At 42.0% G+C, this 18,720-nt stretch overlaps 1 protein-coding gene across 5 annotated transcripts in view; it reads left to right on the top strand.

The window, feature by feature from the left end:
- ZNF451 (zinc finger protein 451) overlaps positions 1-18,720 on the top strand; it is a 72,879-nt gene that overhangs the window by 1,373 nt on the left and 52,786 nt on the right. For 4 of the 5 annotated variants that reach the window (XM_074348975.1, XM_074348978.1, XM_074348977.1 and 1 more), the window contains exon 3: positions 6,650-6,730. In XM_074348975.1, coding sequence (XP_074205076.1) covers positions 6,650-6,730 — 81 coding nt within the window. Of the gene's footprint in view, positions 1-6,649; positions 6,731-8,196; positions 18,360-18,720 lie in introns of those variants that run through there. The other variant, XM_074348979.1, reaches the window with a different exon arrangement.

Raw genomic sequence — 18,720 nt, forward strand, 5'->3', positions numbered from 1 at the left:
TCGCTCTGGGACAGTGGTTCTCAGGCATTACTAAGTGGAAGCTTGCGGATTCCTGATCCCACTCCAGACCTGTGGAATTAGCATTCGGAGGTGGAGCCCAGGGATCTTAATTTGGGCAGAGATGCAGGAGTATATGAATCTCTGGACACACTTTGTAAAGCATTGGCTCCAGAAACCCGAGTGGATGCTCTGATCGGTTTCGGGACAATTTCCACCTAGAACTGTTGAAGTTTTACAAAGGTTCTGCTTAAAGTGGTATCTTAGTATCTTATTAGCTAGAGAATATTCCTACTGTAAACTACTCTGAGTCCTGTAGTTAGTTGAGGTTTGCTGTTCAAGGTGTATAATCTTTAATAGATTGATGTGTATTTGTGTTTGTTGGTTCTTGGACAGTTTTAAAAAACTGGTTATTAAGCAGTGTCCTCTGCACCACAGCATGAGCCATTGTGGTGACCCAGTGTTGTGTTGTGTGTTAGTGGGTTTGTTTTGGTGTCTTCACAAGATAATTTCTTGACTTTCTTCACCTTTGCCCGTGCTTATGGTACTCTGTCCTTTTCATTTTTAATTTTTAAGATTTTTGGTGGGTAGAAAAATTGTATCCTGCTCCTTCCATTACTGTGAATTCAAGTACGTTTGGCTCTTCAGGACAGATATTTCCGGTTCTCTCTGAATATTGGTGTATTTGTGAACGGAGAATATTTACCTTAATATTTTGTGGGTATCGAAGTAAGAATGACACACTTTATGAACTATGGGCCTTACTTTAAGAATCTCAGATGGAATCTACGAAAATAAGATTTAAAAAATTTATGTATTTTTGGTACTCTGGAATGAAGAGGTATAGGGTCGCTTGTGAGTAGTAAGCTTGTGTTAGACTGAAGTTTAAGAATATCGTTTTAATTTAAATATTATTTTTAACGTAGAGAATCTGTCTTTTCATCAGACATTAAAAAATACAGTGTATCCATCTTTATATATCTTATATTTATCTCTGTTTCCAAATACAGATTCAAAGGTTTGGTAGTTCCAAATGGAGACATGAATTATATGTATTAAATGCAGTTACAATACTACAAGAAAGCTATTGAAAACATTTCTTCTGCCTTTTCAGTGATAACACTTCAATGACAATAATAGCTTAGTTCTATTTAAAACTCATTAGAGACAGAATCTTCTACTTTTCTCTGTAACCCAATCTTAATCCTTGATTCCTCTGGGTAATGCTTGTCCAGTAAAGTAGTAGATAGTTCTCTGCTTCAGATTTCTTCAGATGCAAAAAGAATATTGTGATATTACTTCTTGAATACTCTGGTGTGGATTTCCTGGTTCGCTTTTAGTCAGATTTTCCCATCTTTAATCCACATGGTGGCTCAGCAGTCTTTCTGTGGTTTGGAAAATGTCACGTTCGAAACTAAACATAGCATGCTGAAGGGAAGGAAGTTCATAGATGTGGAGGTGCAAAAATGAGCCCCTTCATTTAAATTTTATTGAAATATACATACAGAGAACTGCACAGTTCATCAGGGTACTTACTGTTTTATTTTTGCAAAATGATACACATGTGTAGATAGCACTTCAATAAAGAGACAGTGTTACTGGGAAGACTTCATTTGCATGTTTTGCTCTAGTTTTCTGTTTAATTTAGTAATGTGGTCCCTTATTCAGCCCCCATCCTTATTCTCTGCAGTCTTTGCAACTACAGATATGTTAATTTACCCCCAGAAAATTGTTTTAGCTAAGAGATAATGACATTCTTCCCAGTGCTACTCTAGATACAAAAGTATAAAAACTGCTGATGCAGCCTGTCATAATCTCGCTGTAACTGCACAGGAGATTGAGGCTTCAGCCAAGATTGTTGGTACAATGTGGAATCATTGAACATGTGAAAATAGTGAAGGATATCAAGGTATAGTTTCATAAATTACATGAGATGCACATGGTCAAGTGATAATACTTGTAACTGCACAAGTGGGTCATGGACAAATGAGGGTGTGTATCTTTTGGCTCAGTATCTTGGGGCCAATTAGCTCAGTAAATAAAAATAATGTTGGCGCTCATAATATGTATAGTCGTGAGTTAAGTACCTTAGAGCCACAGAGATGAATTGGAAATACATCCTACCCATAAGTGTCAGTATTTCAGTGTGAGAGATGAGATAGCGTGAGAACTCTGTAAATAGTTCTAGCAGATAGTAGAATGTTCTTTTATCAAAAGTACATGGTTCTCTTAAAAAAAAAAGATGTGTGGTTTACAGTTGTATGTTACTTTTGCATAGGTAGCATTTAGTGTTTGTGTGCGTTTAAAAGGGTATTTTGAGAAGAAATGAGGAAAGTCATCAAAACAGAAAAGCAGAGAGGATTATGCTGAATTCTGGAGGATACTTTTTTTTAAGTGGGAGAGGGAAGGATGGGCCAGATAGTATAGACTGAATTGTGACTCAATTTGAACTTAAAGCAGACATTTGGGAATTTTTTGACATTTTTAAATTGGGCAGGACAGCATAAGTAAACTCTGTCCTTAACTTTGTGAGAAAAAAACCCCCCATGAATTATTTAGAGTTTTAGATTAGATTTTTGCGTCTATGCTCAAATCCATTTTCTTTGTTTTAGACTAGGGTAAAACTACTTTTTCTGTAGACCATATTTTAGTGTATTGACATCACTTCCCAATTACTAGGTAATTGGTGTTTTGGCTTTGATTATCCGAATCAATTTTCTAATAACGGGAATGAAAGTTTTTTATTTCATTGAAAATATTTTGAAAAACTTAGGATATCAATTCAAGTGTGTTCCTAAACTGTTTTGCAGGTGCCTACATTCCTGGCCCTAACTTGTGTGTCGTTGGAGTAGAATCTTTTGATTTTGTTACTGGTGCAGAGCAGTTGAGGATGATCATTGGGTGACGGATGGAGCAGATTTAAATAAGATACTTTGTAATTGGAGGACCACATGCATTTATACTTTTTAAGGATATAAGCAGTCATAAACGTAGTAAGAGATTACGTTTTCTTGATACTTGTATATTGATATTTGTATATTACTTTTTTGTGAGAATTAATAACTTACTTTTTGGTCAGTGTTATGAGTTATTCAGAGTTGGGGATAGTAGCAGGTAGTCTTTTTTCTCATACTGAAGGAAGAGAAAGTATCTTATCTCAGAAATTAGGAAATAAGCATTGGCTTAAAAATAGTACATATGCTTTGAACTGCCTCAGAATTACAGTGACCATACGACCAATTATGCCGTTAGTGAACCAGGAGCACCTCGCCTAGTTTTCTCGATTGTTAAATGGTGTAATAGAAAGGTAATTGTGGGGATTAAATGAGATGACATACTGAAAAGTTTAGCACCATGCCTTACGGGACTCAATGACAAGTGTTACTGATGAGGGTAAAATAAATGGAGTACCAGAGTGTTTGGATTCCTTAAGTTCATTATGGTGGAAGTTTGTCCATACCCACTGTGAAAATTAGCTCAACTGTAGAGTGTTTGTTTATAAGTAATATTTTCCCTTGGGTTATTTAATCTTTTGTTATTTTTCCACTCAGCCTCTCTGCCTTTTTAGGTCTCAAACACATGCTGTCTTCTACCATTCTATACTTATAACTCCATAATTGTTTGTTGAGTGAATGAATAAATACTCTAAGTGACCCCTGCTTTTTCTAATATATGGATTTCCTATCCTGATTCTTTTTATTCTACTCTCTTAATTAACGTGGACTGTAAGTTGTCATCGTTCCGCAGTTCAGAAGGACTGCATGTTGGCAAAATGGTTGACCCCAACAGGAAATTTCTAGTAGTTGTCTCTCACTTGTTCCCACTCCTGCTTTTTCTGTTTCTGCAGCTACTTGTTAATCTTACTCGTGACCGTTCCCTTATGGTGTTTTTTCCTGCCCATTGTACTTTTTGCTTTGTGCTCTCTTACCTTTTTTCATCTCCCTTTCCTCTACCTGCTCTCTGTTCACGGGAGCTCTGCTTCAGCCTCTGTATTCCTGGTAACTTGGGGACTTTGTTTGTGTGCTATTTCAGTGGGTATGTAACAAAAGTTCCTAATATATGTTTCTTGGAAAGAGCAAGCTATTATATTTTCATCTCCTCTGCTACCTTCCTGGATTGAATGTATGATCTTGACAATCTTAATACAAGTGGTAGGTTTTAGTCTTAAAGTAGGTGTTTCATCTCTGTTGACCATGCATTGGAGAATATCCGTCCCTCTATCCTCTTTCTATTTTTCCAGTCTTAAAATTTTTCATTTTTACAGCTCAGGCATTAATCCTAATTACTTTATTATATAATCCCTGTGCAGAAGTTTTGCTCTCTGGTTTTATCTTGGTGGCTAAATCCCTGCCTGCAGGGAAGGCACTTTGCTGGTCTGAGAGCGGCTGTGGCCCAGGGGAGAAACAAGCTGTCTTTGAGACTGGACACTCCTTCTCAGGAAGGGGAACTTTAGCTAGCGCTCAGCTTCTGTCCCCTGACCCCAGAGTCTTTTTCTGTTAGTTTTTCCACTGAATGTATATCACTATGGCTTGCCAACGGCCATCTTTCCCCATCCTAGGAAATCTTTCCCTCAGCCATATTCTTCCGCTGTGTTCCTATCTCTTGTTCTCAACGTATTAGAATTTTTTAAAGAATAATCTTTACTCCTGGCTCTTACTGCCTCATTTTCTACTTAATTTTTTAGAGCCTGACTTCTGTGCTTACTACTTTCTTGAAGATTGCCCTCTCAGAGACATTGTAAAATCTCCTTGTTGCTAAATTCAGTGGCAGCTTTTCAATGCTCAGTGCTTTTGGCCACATTTAGCACTGACAGCTTTTCATTAAGGCTTTCTTTTTCTTCAGCTTCTTTGAATTTATGCATTCCTGATTCTTAGATTTCTGATTACCTGCTTAGCTCTTCTTCCTGAATCCTGAAATCCTGTCTTTTCAAGAGCCTCCTTGAATCTCTTCTTTCCCCTCTTTGCTGTCTTCCTTGGCAAGATCACAGTTTGAGTGTAGTTCTGGAGTTAATAGTGTTCTCTGAGGAGAGTTGTCCTCAGCGATGGCTGTGTTTAGGCCTCTTGTGCCTTAGAGAATGGGCCTTAGGAGGTGGTCCAGGGAGCAGCTTTCAAATCTCCATTTCCAGTTGTGTCTGTGGATCCAGATTACAGGCCTGCAAGTCCAGCTGGCTGCAGGTTTCTCTGTGTGCCACTGGCACATCAACCCGTCACGTCCAGAAGAACGTTTCTGTTTCTGTGTTCCAAATTTACAGTGATGGCATCAGCATCCCTCAGTCATCCAAGCTTGAAATTTTAGGGACCACTTAGTCTCCTTGTTACTGTTGGGTATTTTTTACAGCCAGTCATTGTGGGCTTTGTTTCCGTTTTACCTGTGTACTCTCTTGTACATGCACCATGCCGACACTCTTCTCTTTGCCATGACTGCTACTTCAGTTCTGCGTCCCTGTGTCCCTGGACTGATTAATCACCCTGCTTTCCCTGCTCTCAGCACTTCTCTGTGTGATTCATCTTCTTAAAGGAAGCTCTCATGATATTATTCCCATCTTACTGGTTATTGGTTCCCTTTTGCCTATAGAATAAAATCTAGACTTTTAAGCTTAGCATCCAAGGCCTGGCGTATGGTGGAGTCAGTGTGGATGGAAGGAAAGTTTGGAGAAGAACCAGGTTTGATGTTTGACTCTGTAAGGGTTTGGAGATGCAGCCCAGCTGCAATTCAGAGAACTGCACGTGTTTGAGCTTGGATGTCTGAGAGACACCACTGATACCTGTCCCATTTGAAAAGCATTGGCTCGTGGTATCTGTGTCTTTGTATGTAGCGCTATTCCTGTATTAAACATCCTCTTCCCAGGGCATTGACACAGTCCTAACACCTCACTGGGGCTTAGGCTCTTCCAGGTCCTGTCATGTTGAGTGTTTTCCTCTGCATTTGCTCCCACCTGTAAGGCTGAAGGAGGAACAATAAAATGGCCACATTTAGGCTAACAGATGGCTTATTCTTATGCTTGCCCTTAAAATGGTCAACTGACCTGCCTGATCGGTTGCTACTCACAGTTCCAGGCTCACTGTTAAAACTGAAGCTATGGATCTTACTGTTTCTATTTCAGTCCAGTATCAGAAGCTATAATCGTGCTTGGTCTCTGAGTTGATCTCCAGGGAGAAGGTCACAGAACAGTAACCTTACAAAGTAACCTGAATACCAAGAAGACGGCACCTTGAGTGCTTATGAGATAAAGAGATCGAAAAGGCGACAACTGGCTTCCTTAGAACTGGTCGCCTGGAGGCATCATGATGCCTCTCTAAGTCTTTTGATGAGAAAATGATTCTGTTGACTGTTACCGATGCTTTATTGTTTGAGCTCTGGCTCTGTAACCACCCCACCCCATCCCCAAGATGGGCTCACAGCTGTGAAGGCACCGGCCTGCTGTGATTCCCCTTTGCCCGGCACAGTAATAAAGCTGCCACTTTCCTTCTAAGCTCCAAGACCTGATCTCTGAGTTACTTGGCTCGTCAGGGACGGGGGTGATCTTTCGGCAGCAAGGCTTCCTCTTCAGAGGAATTCTTGCCAGTCGCAACGTCAACAGGAAGGATTGTTTTAAATGCTGGGTTAGTTGAATAACTCTTCGTGATTTGTTAATTTGTCTGTTCTTTCATAGGAAGGACCTTTAAGGCCTGTCCTCGAATACATCGATCTGGTCAGCAGTGATGATGAAGAGCCGAGCACCTCTCGCAGTGATGTAAGTACATTACATGTGATTTGCATTTCCTCACATCGGGCATTTAAGCAGCACTCTCTGAAGAGAGTTATCAAGTCAGCGATGGCTGTGTTTACACCTGTTGTGCTTTAAAGACTGTCCCATTGCTGTTAGGATGGGCCGGAAGATGTGGTCTCAGGGTCCTTTGCCCTGGAGCTCTCCTACTCCCAGTTTTGTTACTCTACCTTGAGTGAGGATGTGAAAGGGCTACGTGACACAGGGAAGTTCTAAGCCTTGGAGGTATCATCTTGATAAATGGGAAATAGGATAAAAACTGCAGGCTTTTTGGCTCCCTTCTCCTTTCCTGTCTCTCCTCAGGTGCCCTGCAGAAGTGGGTCCTTTTCTCCCAGAACCATGGGGCCACAGAAAATTGGTTTTATCTTAGAAGAAAGCTAATGCGAAGATCTTGTAGGAAATGGAATGCGGGGAAGGGTTATGGGTCATTCGGGCGTCCTTCCTTTTCACCCTCTCCGTCCCCGCATATTTGGAGTCTTCTTTCTTACCTGTGATTTGTTGGCTGTGGGTTGGACTCTTAAACTAATACTTCCCTCACTCTGAGGTCCAGGGTAGCCGAGCCCTTTGTAGCAATCTTGTTTTTCATTTGTCTTGGCCCAGGTTTCTATTAATGGACTGTTTCCTTGCTGGGTTAGCGAACTCCTGGCTCTGCGTTCCAGGTGGCCAGAAAACTTCCTGCCCTATGATACAAGGAATTGAGACTTGGACTTGAAATAAAAATGCCTAGGTTTTCGTCTTTACTTTACTCCTTATGAATTCTGTGAATTTGGGTAAATTAAGTAGCCTTTTGGCCTCAGTTTCTTTATCACATAAGGATGACACCTACCTCACAGGGTTGTTGTGAGGCTGAAATGAGGTAGCAGGTATATACGTGAGCTCCTTGAAAACTACAAACCATTAAGCAGAACCATGCAACTGAAACGTTTTGTTCTTCATGAAAAGCGAATCAGAGAATTTTTAAAGGGTCTTAAAACTGCAGTGGGGGACTTTTAGAAACTTTTTTCCTCTCGATGGGACTTTTTCCAAGTTCTCTGCCCTTATTAAGGTCTCCTTGTTGACTTACACATGCTGAATGAGATTTTTAAAAACACTGTTGTCACCAGTAGTCGCGCTCCCTCTTACCCTAGCAGTGGGGACAAGCTGTAGGCTGGCATGGCACCGCTCGAACTGGGCTCGTCTTGACTCCTTTTTCACAGAGAGCGCCAGTTTAATGCCAGTAGCTGTATCGGGCCTTCGGGGTAGTAAAAACGTGTGGGTTTGACTTCGGCGGTCCCCTTGCTGACTTGTAGTGGATTGCAACTTTTGTTGTTAATTATAATAGTTTAAAAAATTGAGTTCTACTTACTGGACATGCATCTCTGCACTTGAAAGTTAACATATTAAAAGCGTATTTTTTTTCTTCCTTGGTTTTCTTGTTCATGTGGATAACCCAGAGAATGCCTGAGTCTAAGGTGCCATCCTCTGAGAGTCATCGCCCAGAAATGTGCTCTAGCTGCAGTGTTCCTCTTTCCATTGGAGACAGCAGCTCCTCCTCTGGGAGTTGCACCAGCAGTCCACAAAGGATAGTTTCTCAGCCTTCCTCTGTTGAGAACCCATTGGAGAACCAGAAAAATGATCCAAATAATTCCGATATTAAGATCTCTGAGACAGAGACACTTAAACCATCACACAGTTATCAGACTCTGCCTTCATCTCCACTTCTGGTCCCCCAAGAATCTTTGGCCTCTTCAGAGGTCAAGGAGGATTTACCTGTAGAGTCTTCAGCTTCACAGCACGGACAGGATGCCATCCTCTATCTCCAGACACAGGTGGCTGAGATGTCCCGAGTGATACGGGACCTGCAGTCCAGGAGCTGTTTTAGATTTCATCATTCTAGGCCAAGTGAGAACTCCTCGGTTCCTTGGGACATCTCCACCTCCAAGGAAGAACATTTATCCACAGTGGAAGAAGAAGCTGACTGCAAGTCCCCCTCTGCCGATGACAAAGGGCAGCCAGCTGACCCCAGTCAGTCAAGTTTCACAGGTCTCTTAAAGAGAATGGAGCAGCGAGGAGTTATAAAGAGAGTCACATTGCAGTCTGAAGCGGAACCATGTGAAGGGAAGCCTGATTGTGTGACCTCTAAGAAACGTTTGGTTCCTCCCCTGCATCCTCTTCTGAGAATTGCCACCACTGAGGTTTTCAAAGACCCTGCTGATTGCCATCCTTCTTCTTTCATGGGACACAGGGTATATCCTGTGGCCAAGGATACCTCTCCCTTCCAACCGAATCCACCCGCCGGGGGCCCCATTGTAGAAGCGCTGGCGCACAGCCGAAGAGGGAGCGCAGTGTCTCCGCTCGATTCTGCCTCAAAAGAAATGGAGGTCATGGGTTGTAGGTTCTACCACGCCGCTTCCATCGCGGCCCGGGCTGCTAGCTACATGGCCTACATGACTCAGTACCAGCGTAAACTCTGGGAAGACATGGAGGATCTGGTCCACGACCCAGAGTTTGATCGTGGAAAAGCGAGGTGTATAATATCAGACGGTATGGATGCAGGCCTCTGGCAGCTTTGTACTACCAGGGACATCATGGACTCTGTGGTCAGAGTGATGGCGATGGCAATAGACTACAGAAGGCAAGCCTGGCTCCGACTCACATCGCTCACCAAGAAGACCCAGGAGAAGATCTCACACTTGCCCTTTGATGGTACTTCCCTCTTTGGGCAAGATGTCAATGCTGTTGTTGCTGAAGAAAACAGTATAAAAGAAAATGACTATAAAGACCACAACAAGTACTATAACCAACATCGATACTTTTATAGTCATGATCAGAAAGCACACTGTCACAGTAAAGGATACTCGAGAGGGGATTGGTACAAATCCCGAAACCACCCCTATAGATACAGGAAGAAGGGAGACTCTCCAGAACGCCACGGGTACAAGAACTAGTAACCCGCTCACGTTCAGCCGCGTAGCATCTGAGATGCTGCCTGTTTTACTTGCTCCTCCCCCCTCACGTGGGTCTGCGGGTGGGAGGCCACCTCGCAGACTGAACATTTGTCTGGAGTTGTCACAGCTGACAGTTGACTTCTAGACTTTTGGAATGAAGTAGATAATAAAGAGACTCATGCTTTATTGGCCAACTGAGCAGTAGAGACTTTAAGCAGGGTCGGACAAGGGTTTACCTGTGATTTCTAGTCCAGAATAAGTCGAGGGAGGGGACTCAGGAATCTGAGTCCTCTTGTGATTAAGGGAAAATATGACGACTTCTTCCTCAGGAAAATCTTGCTGATAAACTGAGGACTAGCAGATTTGGAACTTGGAAATAACCTGCTAATAGATCTAACACCAGAGGCAAATCCTTCATTTTTAGGTCGTCAGTGCTTCCTTGTTTAGGCTTTGGTTTGTCAGATCTTCACAGAGTGACAAATCTCTTATAATCTCTTTGTCAGGATAATTAGCTCACCGGGGGTCCGTCCTACTCTCAGGCTCTGTGAGACTTCAGAATCTGCCTTGAAGCTATGTGTCAAGAAGTGGAATTCAAGTCAAAATTTGCCAAATCCAGTTTGCTTCCAGTGGGATGGCTAGATGTCACAAGTCTGCTGTGGACACCGGCTGGAAGAAGACTTTCCTACCTGTGACATCTCTGTAGAAACTTTCACAGAAATTGTCTCAGCAAGACTGAGGCCTGCTATACCAGTCACCCACCACTCAGAGCTGCACGTGAGAGAGTTCTCTAGTCGTCACTCCTGGTCTGTGACCTGGCAAGCTCCGTGTATCAGCAGGCTGTGAGACCCAGTCATGGTGTTCTCTCAGGATAATCCGGGCCTTGAGCCAAAATGACCTTGACTGCCTTCTACACTTTTTTGAACTTGATAATTCATCACACTCTAAATACAAAAACGATATGCACATTAGTGCTGTGGAAATTAAGGATGTTACACCATCCAGGCATGCAAATCTGAACTCTTTAAAGAGCAAGAATTCCAAACATGCCTGACAGTCCGGCCTTCTTATCGTAATAGAGTGGGATGCTGTCAATCTCGATGTTACTGAGACATGCTTAAGATGTAGAGGACAACTGTGGGTGTTGGAAAGAGAACGTCTCACACAGTTCTCTTTCTGGGATCTCCTTGAACGATTTCTTGAAAGTCTGAAGTCAAGACTTCAGTGACATACTCTGGGTTTATTGGTCCCTTAATCTAGTCAGACTCTTAACCGTGAGAGACGGCTTATCTTTTTGTGTCCAATTCTTTGCATTAATATTTCTCTATCATACTGGAACTGGCAGCAGATACCTCACTTACATGTCCGACAGTATCTTCAATCTCAAGGCAGTGGCTGTATGTATACCAGCCCTTAGATCCTGGTCTTTGCAACGTGACTTCAGAAACGGAGAAAATGTCAGATTTGAGGGGTCTGAGCACATCATCTAGTATTATTTGCTTGGCCAAATAGGAAAAAGAATTTATTGACAGACAGAATTTTGTAATTTCTTGGTTCGTCAGACGTGTGCGTTGTTTTTCCCGTCTGCTTGATTGTGGTATTCTTGAGTTTGCTGTTAGTGGAACAGAGCGCTGTTTGAGGGTTTGTGTGGCTTTTGTTTCTCGCCATGGGTCTTGTGCAGTGGTGACTGACGTTCTCCCGGGTGCCCCATTTGTTTCATAGTTACTGGAAGCTCATTCCCCCTCCTAACCATATTCAGCACCCTTTTTGTCTGCTTTTCTTTCTCACTCTGTTTGTGCTATAGAGGTTGAAGACGCAAATATCCCTGCTTGGAAGAAGTTATTTTGTCAGGTAGTTTCAGGGTACTGTATTGATTCTTTTGTCCCATTTGTAGATTAAATTTAAGCTGCAGTCTTGGTGGAGTCTCCTCTTGGCAAATTTGGTCAAGTCATGTCTAGAGTTAACAATTCCCTTTAATTTCTCTATATTTCTCACAGTTTTCTACTTTTTTAGGTCTGTGCTAGTGCTCTGGAAACTGTCTTTCAAATTGAGCTCTCGAAGAGCATTGATGACTATCTGAAAACAAACGAGGGCCTGAGGAATCATAGCAAGGTGTTTGTAGTTCATGATACGTGCGGCACCAGTTCCGCGGTCTGGTGCGCCCTGGACATGGTGCTGTAGTTTCTTCTGTGAAAGGACGAGCCGCTGGGGAACTCGCTTGGCACGTTTCTGTAGGGCTGCACACAGGTGTTACTGGATTACAAACTTGATGACTTTTGAGGTACCTTTATTTTTAAAAAATCAAGCCAGAATAAATGATGCTTAAAGCCCTGATTCTCTGAAACTGCTTTGGCATTTCCACTTAATGTGCTCCTCCTTTTTAAGTTTTTTAGTTTTAATTGTGGTCAAAAAAAGACATAGCATAAAATTTACCATGGTAACCATTAAAGTGTAGAGTTGAGTAGGGTTGGCTACGTTCACATTGTTGGTGGACACCTCCTCCTGTCCTGCATGCTTATAAAGTGGGATTGCCATTTTCTTCCTTTTGCGTTACGTTGCTCAGTGAAAGATAAGTAGCGTTGCTCTCCTGTTCTGATGTGCCCAGGCATCTCCAGAGATTTTTCCTGAAAACAAAAAGGGTATTGAGCAATCACTGAACTGGTGGTCAGGTAGCTGGGCTTCTCGCTTCTGAACAGGATTTGGTGTTGCTTGGGGGTGGGTCTAGCGATATACTGGTCTTTTGACTGTAGGAGAAACAAGACTGGTCTCTTCCTGTTTGTTTTGTATTTTAGAGTCTTTAGCGTACTGGAATGATGATGGTGTTACAAAACTAAGAATGGGGGGTTGGTCTAGAGAAGCAGCCCCAGTAGACACCCGCAGTAGTGTGTGGAACTCAGAATTAGTCAGCTAACACGTTTTCATAACGTGCCTGCCCCGTGCAGGGCCTTTGACAGATTCTCCATCAGGCCAGCCTCTGTCAGCTGGGGTACCTCTAGGTTTTCTAGGAGGCCGTGGAGTCACCACGAGTTGAACAATTTGGTGTTCTCAAAAGGGATGCATCTAATGATCCTTTTACTTCAAAGTGTTATTGTTTGACTAGATGTAAAATGTATGTGGAGACAAGATGATTTCTTGTAGTTACCGTGTGTACACGGAAATGCTGTTTCCATTCATTGTTCTTGAAGTGCCTTTTTAAATTTCACACTATTGTTTAAAACTTAACATTGGAATATCTTGCGTATGTTGCTAGTGATATTTATGTGAATTCTGTACCGTGATTTTAAATTTTGTAGTAGTTTATGCATCGTCTGTACAATTGCACTATCTAAATGTACTCTCCTTCTGAATGCTAATTTGTTTTCTTTACAGCACTGTTGATCCATTTCAGAAGGTTGTAGAGTATGTCCCTCCCCCTTTATTTAAATAACTTCACAGTAGTTCTTTTAGTTGTTAGTGATTGGCTCAGTTTTCTGGGCATTAAGACAGCTTTGTTTTCTATCTGTAGGTTCTAAGTTTCTGATTGAATCGATTTTCTCACACCTGACCTTGTTCTTAGCCATGGTAACACTACTTATATTTGATAAGTGGGTATGTTTACTTGGTAAGAAGAAACAAAGACATTAGGAAAAAGCAGTAAATTTGCTGACACTTTATCTTTTTTTTTTTTTTAAGTTTGTATGACAGTTTCCTTATCAGTGTCATGGCATTTGAACTTTTTACTGTGTGGCAGCTTCTTTAGCAGTATAATTCCATTTACTTAGCCCTCAAAATGGCATTTTGAGGGGAGCATAAGCTCAGGCCGCTTGGGTGCTATGTAGTGTGATGGATCAGTACTACACTGATAGCGTACTGAGTGATACCTGAGCGACATGACTGATACTGTCCTCAAGGGCCTGCTCCATCCAGGATAACCTCTCAGGTACTGCGAACGAGGAGGTTGGAATAGACGCAATCCAGAATCCCTTCTAGCTGTGAAGTTGGCTACAGAGTTAAATGACATGGAGGAACAGAGTTAAAATGCCAAATTCAGTATTCTTGAGGACATGATTTGTTGACTGGGATTCTGGTGAAGGTGAGAAGTTACGGATTAGATCTTTGTAGAAACAGTTTAAAGATTGCAATAACTGAAAACTTTTTTTTTTTTTTTTTAATGTGAGGCATATTTTGCCCAGACTTGCACTGTTTAGGTTCCCTTGTCTCCTGAAACTTACCATTCCTTACTTAGTGTTAGCGGCTAGCCCAGTGATTGGTCGTCATAGCTGTGTGCATCTCATGCATGTCCTTCAGTTGGCTGGACCTGTTCTCTGTAGTTTTTTATTAGCGGATACACCAAACAGGTCTTCATTTTTCACTTTAGAAAATATACAGTTGGAAGTTATCAGTAAACTGATGATGATCATTGTATTGAATGCAAATCTTTTAGTTATTTCCCTGGATATAATGAGTTTTATAAGCCATTAAAATATTCCTTTATGTAATTTCCCTTCCTGAATGAGTGATGAGAATATTGTTTTATTGAACTTTTTTTTCTTGTATTGATTAGTGGGATGATATTTTGGTACTACTTTGTCTTTTCATTTGCTTGATTTTATAGGAATGAAAAACTTTTTTATAGCAGTGTTTGGTACCATTGAGATATCTTACTACTGGAAGTGATAGTTGCTTCCAGTGGGATGTGTCTGGAAGTGACCACAGTCCAACCGTGTCCTTTTGATGTTACCATATCAGTTACTTCATTCTTTGTGTTGATTGTTTCTTCCCCTTTGTGTGGCACCTCTCTCTCACAGGATGTCTGATCTTCCTAGCCTCTTTGATGTGGACTGTGTTTCTTATTCTACCAGTACACACTAGCCAGGATTTTCATGTGGCTTTGTGTGTTTAAATACAATGCCTTCAGCATTATTGTAAGAGATTTTTCTAGTTCTTTCTTAAAAATGTCCTTTTTTTTTTTTTTTTAAAGTAACCAGTCCAGTCTTTCACACTATTCTTTGGCTATCGAACTTTCATCAGTTAATGCCTTCTTGTTTAATGGTAGTATTATTTTCTCATTTCTGCATAGTCTTTATACAAATGTATTATTACATGTAGTTTCTGGTCAGTTGCATCTTTTCTCTCATAAAAATTTTAAGCCCATCACCATGAATAGTTCAGCTCTGACATACTGTATCTTAAAGTTAATCAGTTTATCTAGGTCATAAGGGCTTTACTGGTTTTGTTAACAATTTCAAATGGTCTGTTAAATTTGCTTATCCCTTGTCAAGAATTCAGTAGGCGTTCTCAGGTGGTCTGTAGTTTCCTTTAGGACTTTGGCGATCTCTCAAGTTGTATTGCGTTTTCTCATGTTCCTGAGTAGTATATTCCTTGGTAGAAGTGAAAGTAAATACTTTATATCTGGTAATATTAAAAAAAAAACTTTGACTTTGAATGCTTCAGGTGTTAGGAGTTCTGTTAGTAGTCCCTTTGTAAGACTGCCTTCCAAACGCTGCTTTTTTCCCCATGAGCTGTCCTGGGCTTTCCGTTTTCTTTCATTCCCCGTAAGAGTGGCTCTGTCACAGCATTCGGTTGTAAGGGCTGCGGTTAGACCTCCTGTCGGGTCCCGCTTTTACCTGTGATGGCTGTGTTTCGCACTGCCTTGATTTCCAGTGTAGTAATGTGCTGAGTAACGGTCATGTTTGTGGCCCCTTTATCTGTACCGCTTTTAATTAGGCGACAGTGATGGGGTTGATGGGGGAAAAGCATGTTCCAGGTCACTAAATACAGTGTTAAACTTTCAGTTCCATTTTAAAAACATTCAGTTAGACTAAGCTTCCTGCCATAGGGTGTGCAGCCCACTCCCTTCTGCCGTGGGTAGAATATAGTTAATTTGTAATTAGTCTCGTTTAGATTCTTAGCACAGAGTTGGATGTGTGTTGGTCTTTGTTTAATGGCTTATAATTGCTCCTGTTTTATTTCACTTTTGGCAAAAATATACTTTGAGAGACTTTGAAAGCTCCACGCTAGTATTGGGTCCAGTAATTGTCATCTTCCTAGCTGGGAAAGGGTAGAGGGGAGAACCTCCCTGGTGGAGCTTCTGGATGCTTGGCCCTGTGCTGGTGGCACGGTGCTCGTGAGGCAGAGATCACCCTAAGGGTTGCAGATGAGGAAATGGAACCTGCATGAAGCATCTTGCTCAGGTGGTGGAACCGAGCTTTGAATATACTCTCTTGCCCCAAGTCTCAGTTCAGCATTGTGCTCGGCTGCCTTCATTTGGCTTTCAAGGCTCCACTCAAGTCTTCACCTCTCTGAGAAGCTAATTTGACAAATTCTACCTTTTTTTCTTCCCTGGATTTTGTGTTTATGGCTATACTCTCATCCCTTATCACTTGATGTCTCGTATTAACTAATTCCTGGTTATTTCCCCTGTCAGGTCAGAGACTCTAACCTTAATTCTTGCATCGAGGTTCTCTGTGCTGGACTAAGAGGACTCAGATGCGTTGTTCTTGGCTTCTGTTTCAGGTATCCTGACGTGCAGCCTGTTCATTTCCAGCACTGATCGTTTCAGTCATGGTTCTTGATGCTTGTTTTTGTTGTTGTACTTTTTTTGTTTGTTATACCCATTTCATTTCACATGTACACTTAAATTTTTTTTTAAGCTGGTGTCTTGAGGATACTGGCTTAGTGAAAGGAAGGTGGAATGATGCAAAGCACATGATCAAGATCAGAGACCTTGACCTGATTATTAGCAAGTCAGTTACTCTCCGAGACTCAGTTTCTCTCAAATGAGGTGATGCCTGGAAGTGCTTTGAAAACTTCAAAGCCCAATACAGATTTCATTTCTTGAGTAGTTAGGCTGTTTCTGCCCACATTTGTAGATTTCTTATTACTATGGAATGGTATTGATATAAATACAGACACTTTAAGATGTATTTAATAGCATGTATAGTTCATTTCATGTCATCACATCATGTTCCGCTTGTTTGCAATTTTTTAAGGCTGAATTATTCAGCTTCACGTAGTACAAGCCCAACAGTGGATTAAGTCATTGAAAGATGTATTTAAAGTAGTCTCTTAAGTGCAAGCTAGGAAACGCTCATAAGAAATGATAAGAAACAGAAAAATATAGAATGAAGAGCTGAGGTGTGTAGGTATGTGTACAGTTTTTGATGGATGGTACTTTGTCATTTTGTGTCTCTGTTGGAAACAATCTGTTTATTTGTAAAACATCTTTTTCAGTACCTGCTATGTGCAGGCAGGCACTGAGGAGGGTCTGGGGATACTGGGAGTTAATAAGAGATGGTATATTCTCTTAAGAAGAGAAAGAAATACCAGTAGAATGTAGTTGTCCTGTTTAGAGGAATGCCTGTAATGAGGTTAGAACAAAAGAGGGGCCCATCTAGAGGGTCAAGGAAGCCTTTCTTACCAAGTGCTCGAGCTTGGTTTGGAACATGGTTAGAGAAGGGTTAGTTGGACTAGTGGAGAAACAGGAGCCAGGCATCAGGTGAAGGAAGCAATGTGTGCAGAAGCGTGGGGAACATCGTGTTTGTGGTTTCAGAATCGTAGGGAACGGCCTTTATGGGCACAGTTGGAGGAGATTAGGTTGAAGAAAGGATAAATTCCCCATGAGAACGTATTGGGTCCTACCTATTCAAAGCGTGCCCAGTTTGCACAGCCATTTCTTGTAAGGTTATAGAAGTAGTCTGTCTAGAAGTTGGCTTGTGCACGATGCACGTCTAGAGCAATTCCTTTTCTTCCTTGAACCGAGCCAGTGGAGGCTCTCAGTCAGCGCACCTGTAGCCGCAGGGACAGCTCTGGCAATGGAGAAGAACTGGGGCCCCCGTGGAGAGCAGCTTGGACGACGAGGGTGCTGCTCCTGAAGTGGGAGGGACACCCCGTCATGGGTGGGCAGGTGCACACTGCAGGACCACCTGTGGGCAGTGTGCTCTCAGTGCGGCTGAACATGGCTCATCTCCCTGTGTGTCCGCTGGAAGATAATGTGAGGGTGGACTTGGGGAAGATGAGGGTGTTTCCTTAAAATGTTGCTTCATTGGAGTTTGGAGGTGTATTGAAGACGGGCCTGTGAACCTTGTGCCAGTGGCATCTCCAGCAGCACCCAGAACGCATTTTGTCAGCTTCCTTTTCGTTCCTTCTCTGCTTTGAGTTTCCTTGCTCTGGTTGCCAGTTTCACCTTCATAATTCATCCTTTTTCTTACTGTGCCAGAGGTCGCGCATTGGCGCTCAGGGTTAGAAAACTGTTAACTCCCCTTTGCTTTGTCACAGCTTCATATTAGGAGATACTTTAGAATTCTCCTAAGTTCCAAGGTTGTTTTTTTGGAGGTGGGGTGGGGTGTGCGTCCTGTATCAAAGGAGAATCAAAGTCATTCTTCCTGGGAGGGAATTTTTACAAATACAGATATTGGCGATTTGCCCAAAAGGCAGTGCAGGAAGAATCTTACTTAACAGTTTTGGTGGTCCTGGCCTCCTTAACTGAGTAGTACTTCACAGAATGGGGTGTATCTATATGTCCTTTTTAAATTTGTTCCTGCAAAGCATATGTTCTGTGTACTTTGTATTTGTAAACAATAACCAGTTTGGGGGTGGGAAGGAGATTGCTTTGTACAAAAAGGTTGTTTCCTGGTTCCAAAGCTTTGCTGCTGGAGATGGTAAATAAATATTGTCCTGCTTTGCTGTGTGTATCTCTTCTACTCTGTCTGTATTTGATTATAAAATTCTTGGGGGGAAAATGTCGCTTTTTAAAATATTGTTTCTGGTGTGGTTTCAGCTCTGAGTTGGGCCAAGGGGATTCTGGTAAAACAGAACTTACTCTGGGGGCATAAGCCTCATAAGACCAAACAGACCAAGGCCTTGGGATGGGCAGCCGTAAGCAGGCTCTGAAACTGGAGCTTGTATGAGGTGAGGCAGTCGTTTGAGGAAGCCTCATCAGACCAGGTGCATTCGTCAGATGGATGCTGTGCTGACTGGCAGAGTCACTTCATTCCACTTTCACAGTTGGTGGCACCACTGAGCTTTCTTTGAACTTGGGATGCCTTATGTAGC

The sequence above is a fragment of the Camelus bactrianus genome, chromosome 20, assembly GCF_048773025.1.
Source record: "Camelus bactrianus isolate YW-2024 breed Bactrian camel chromosome 20, ASM4877302v1, whole genome shotgun sequence".
Classification (NCBI taxonomy): Eukaryota; Metazoa; Chordata; class Mammalia; order Artiodactyla; family Camelidae; genus Camelus; species Camelus bactrianus.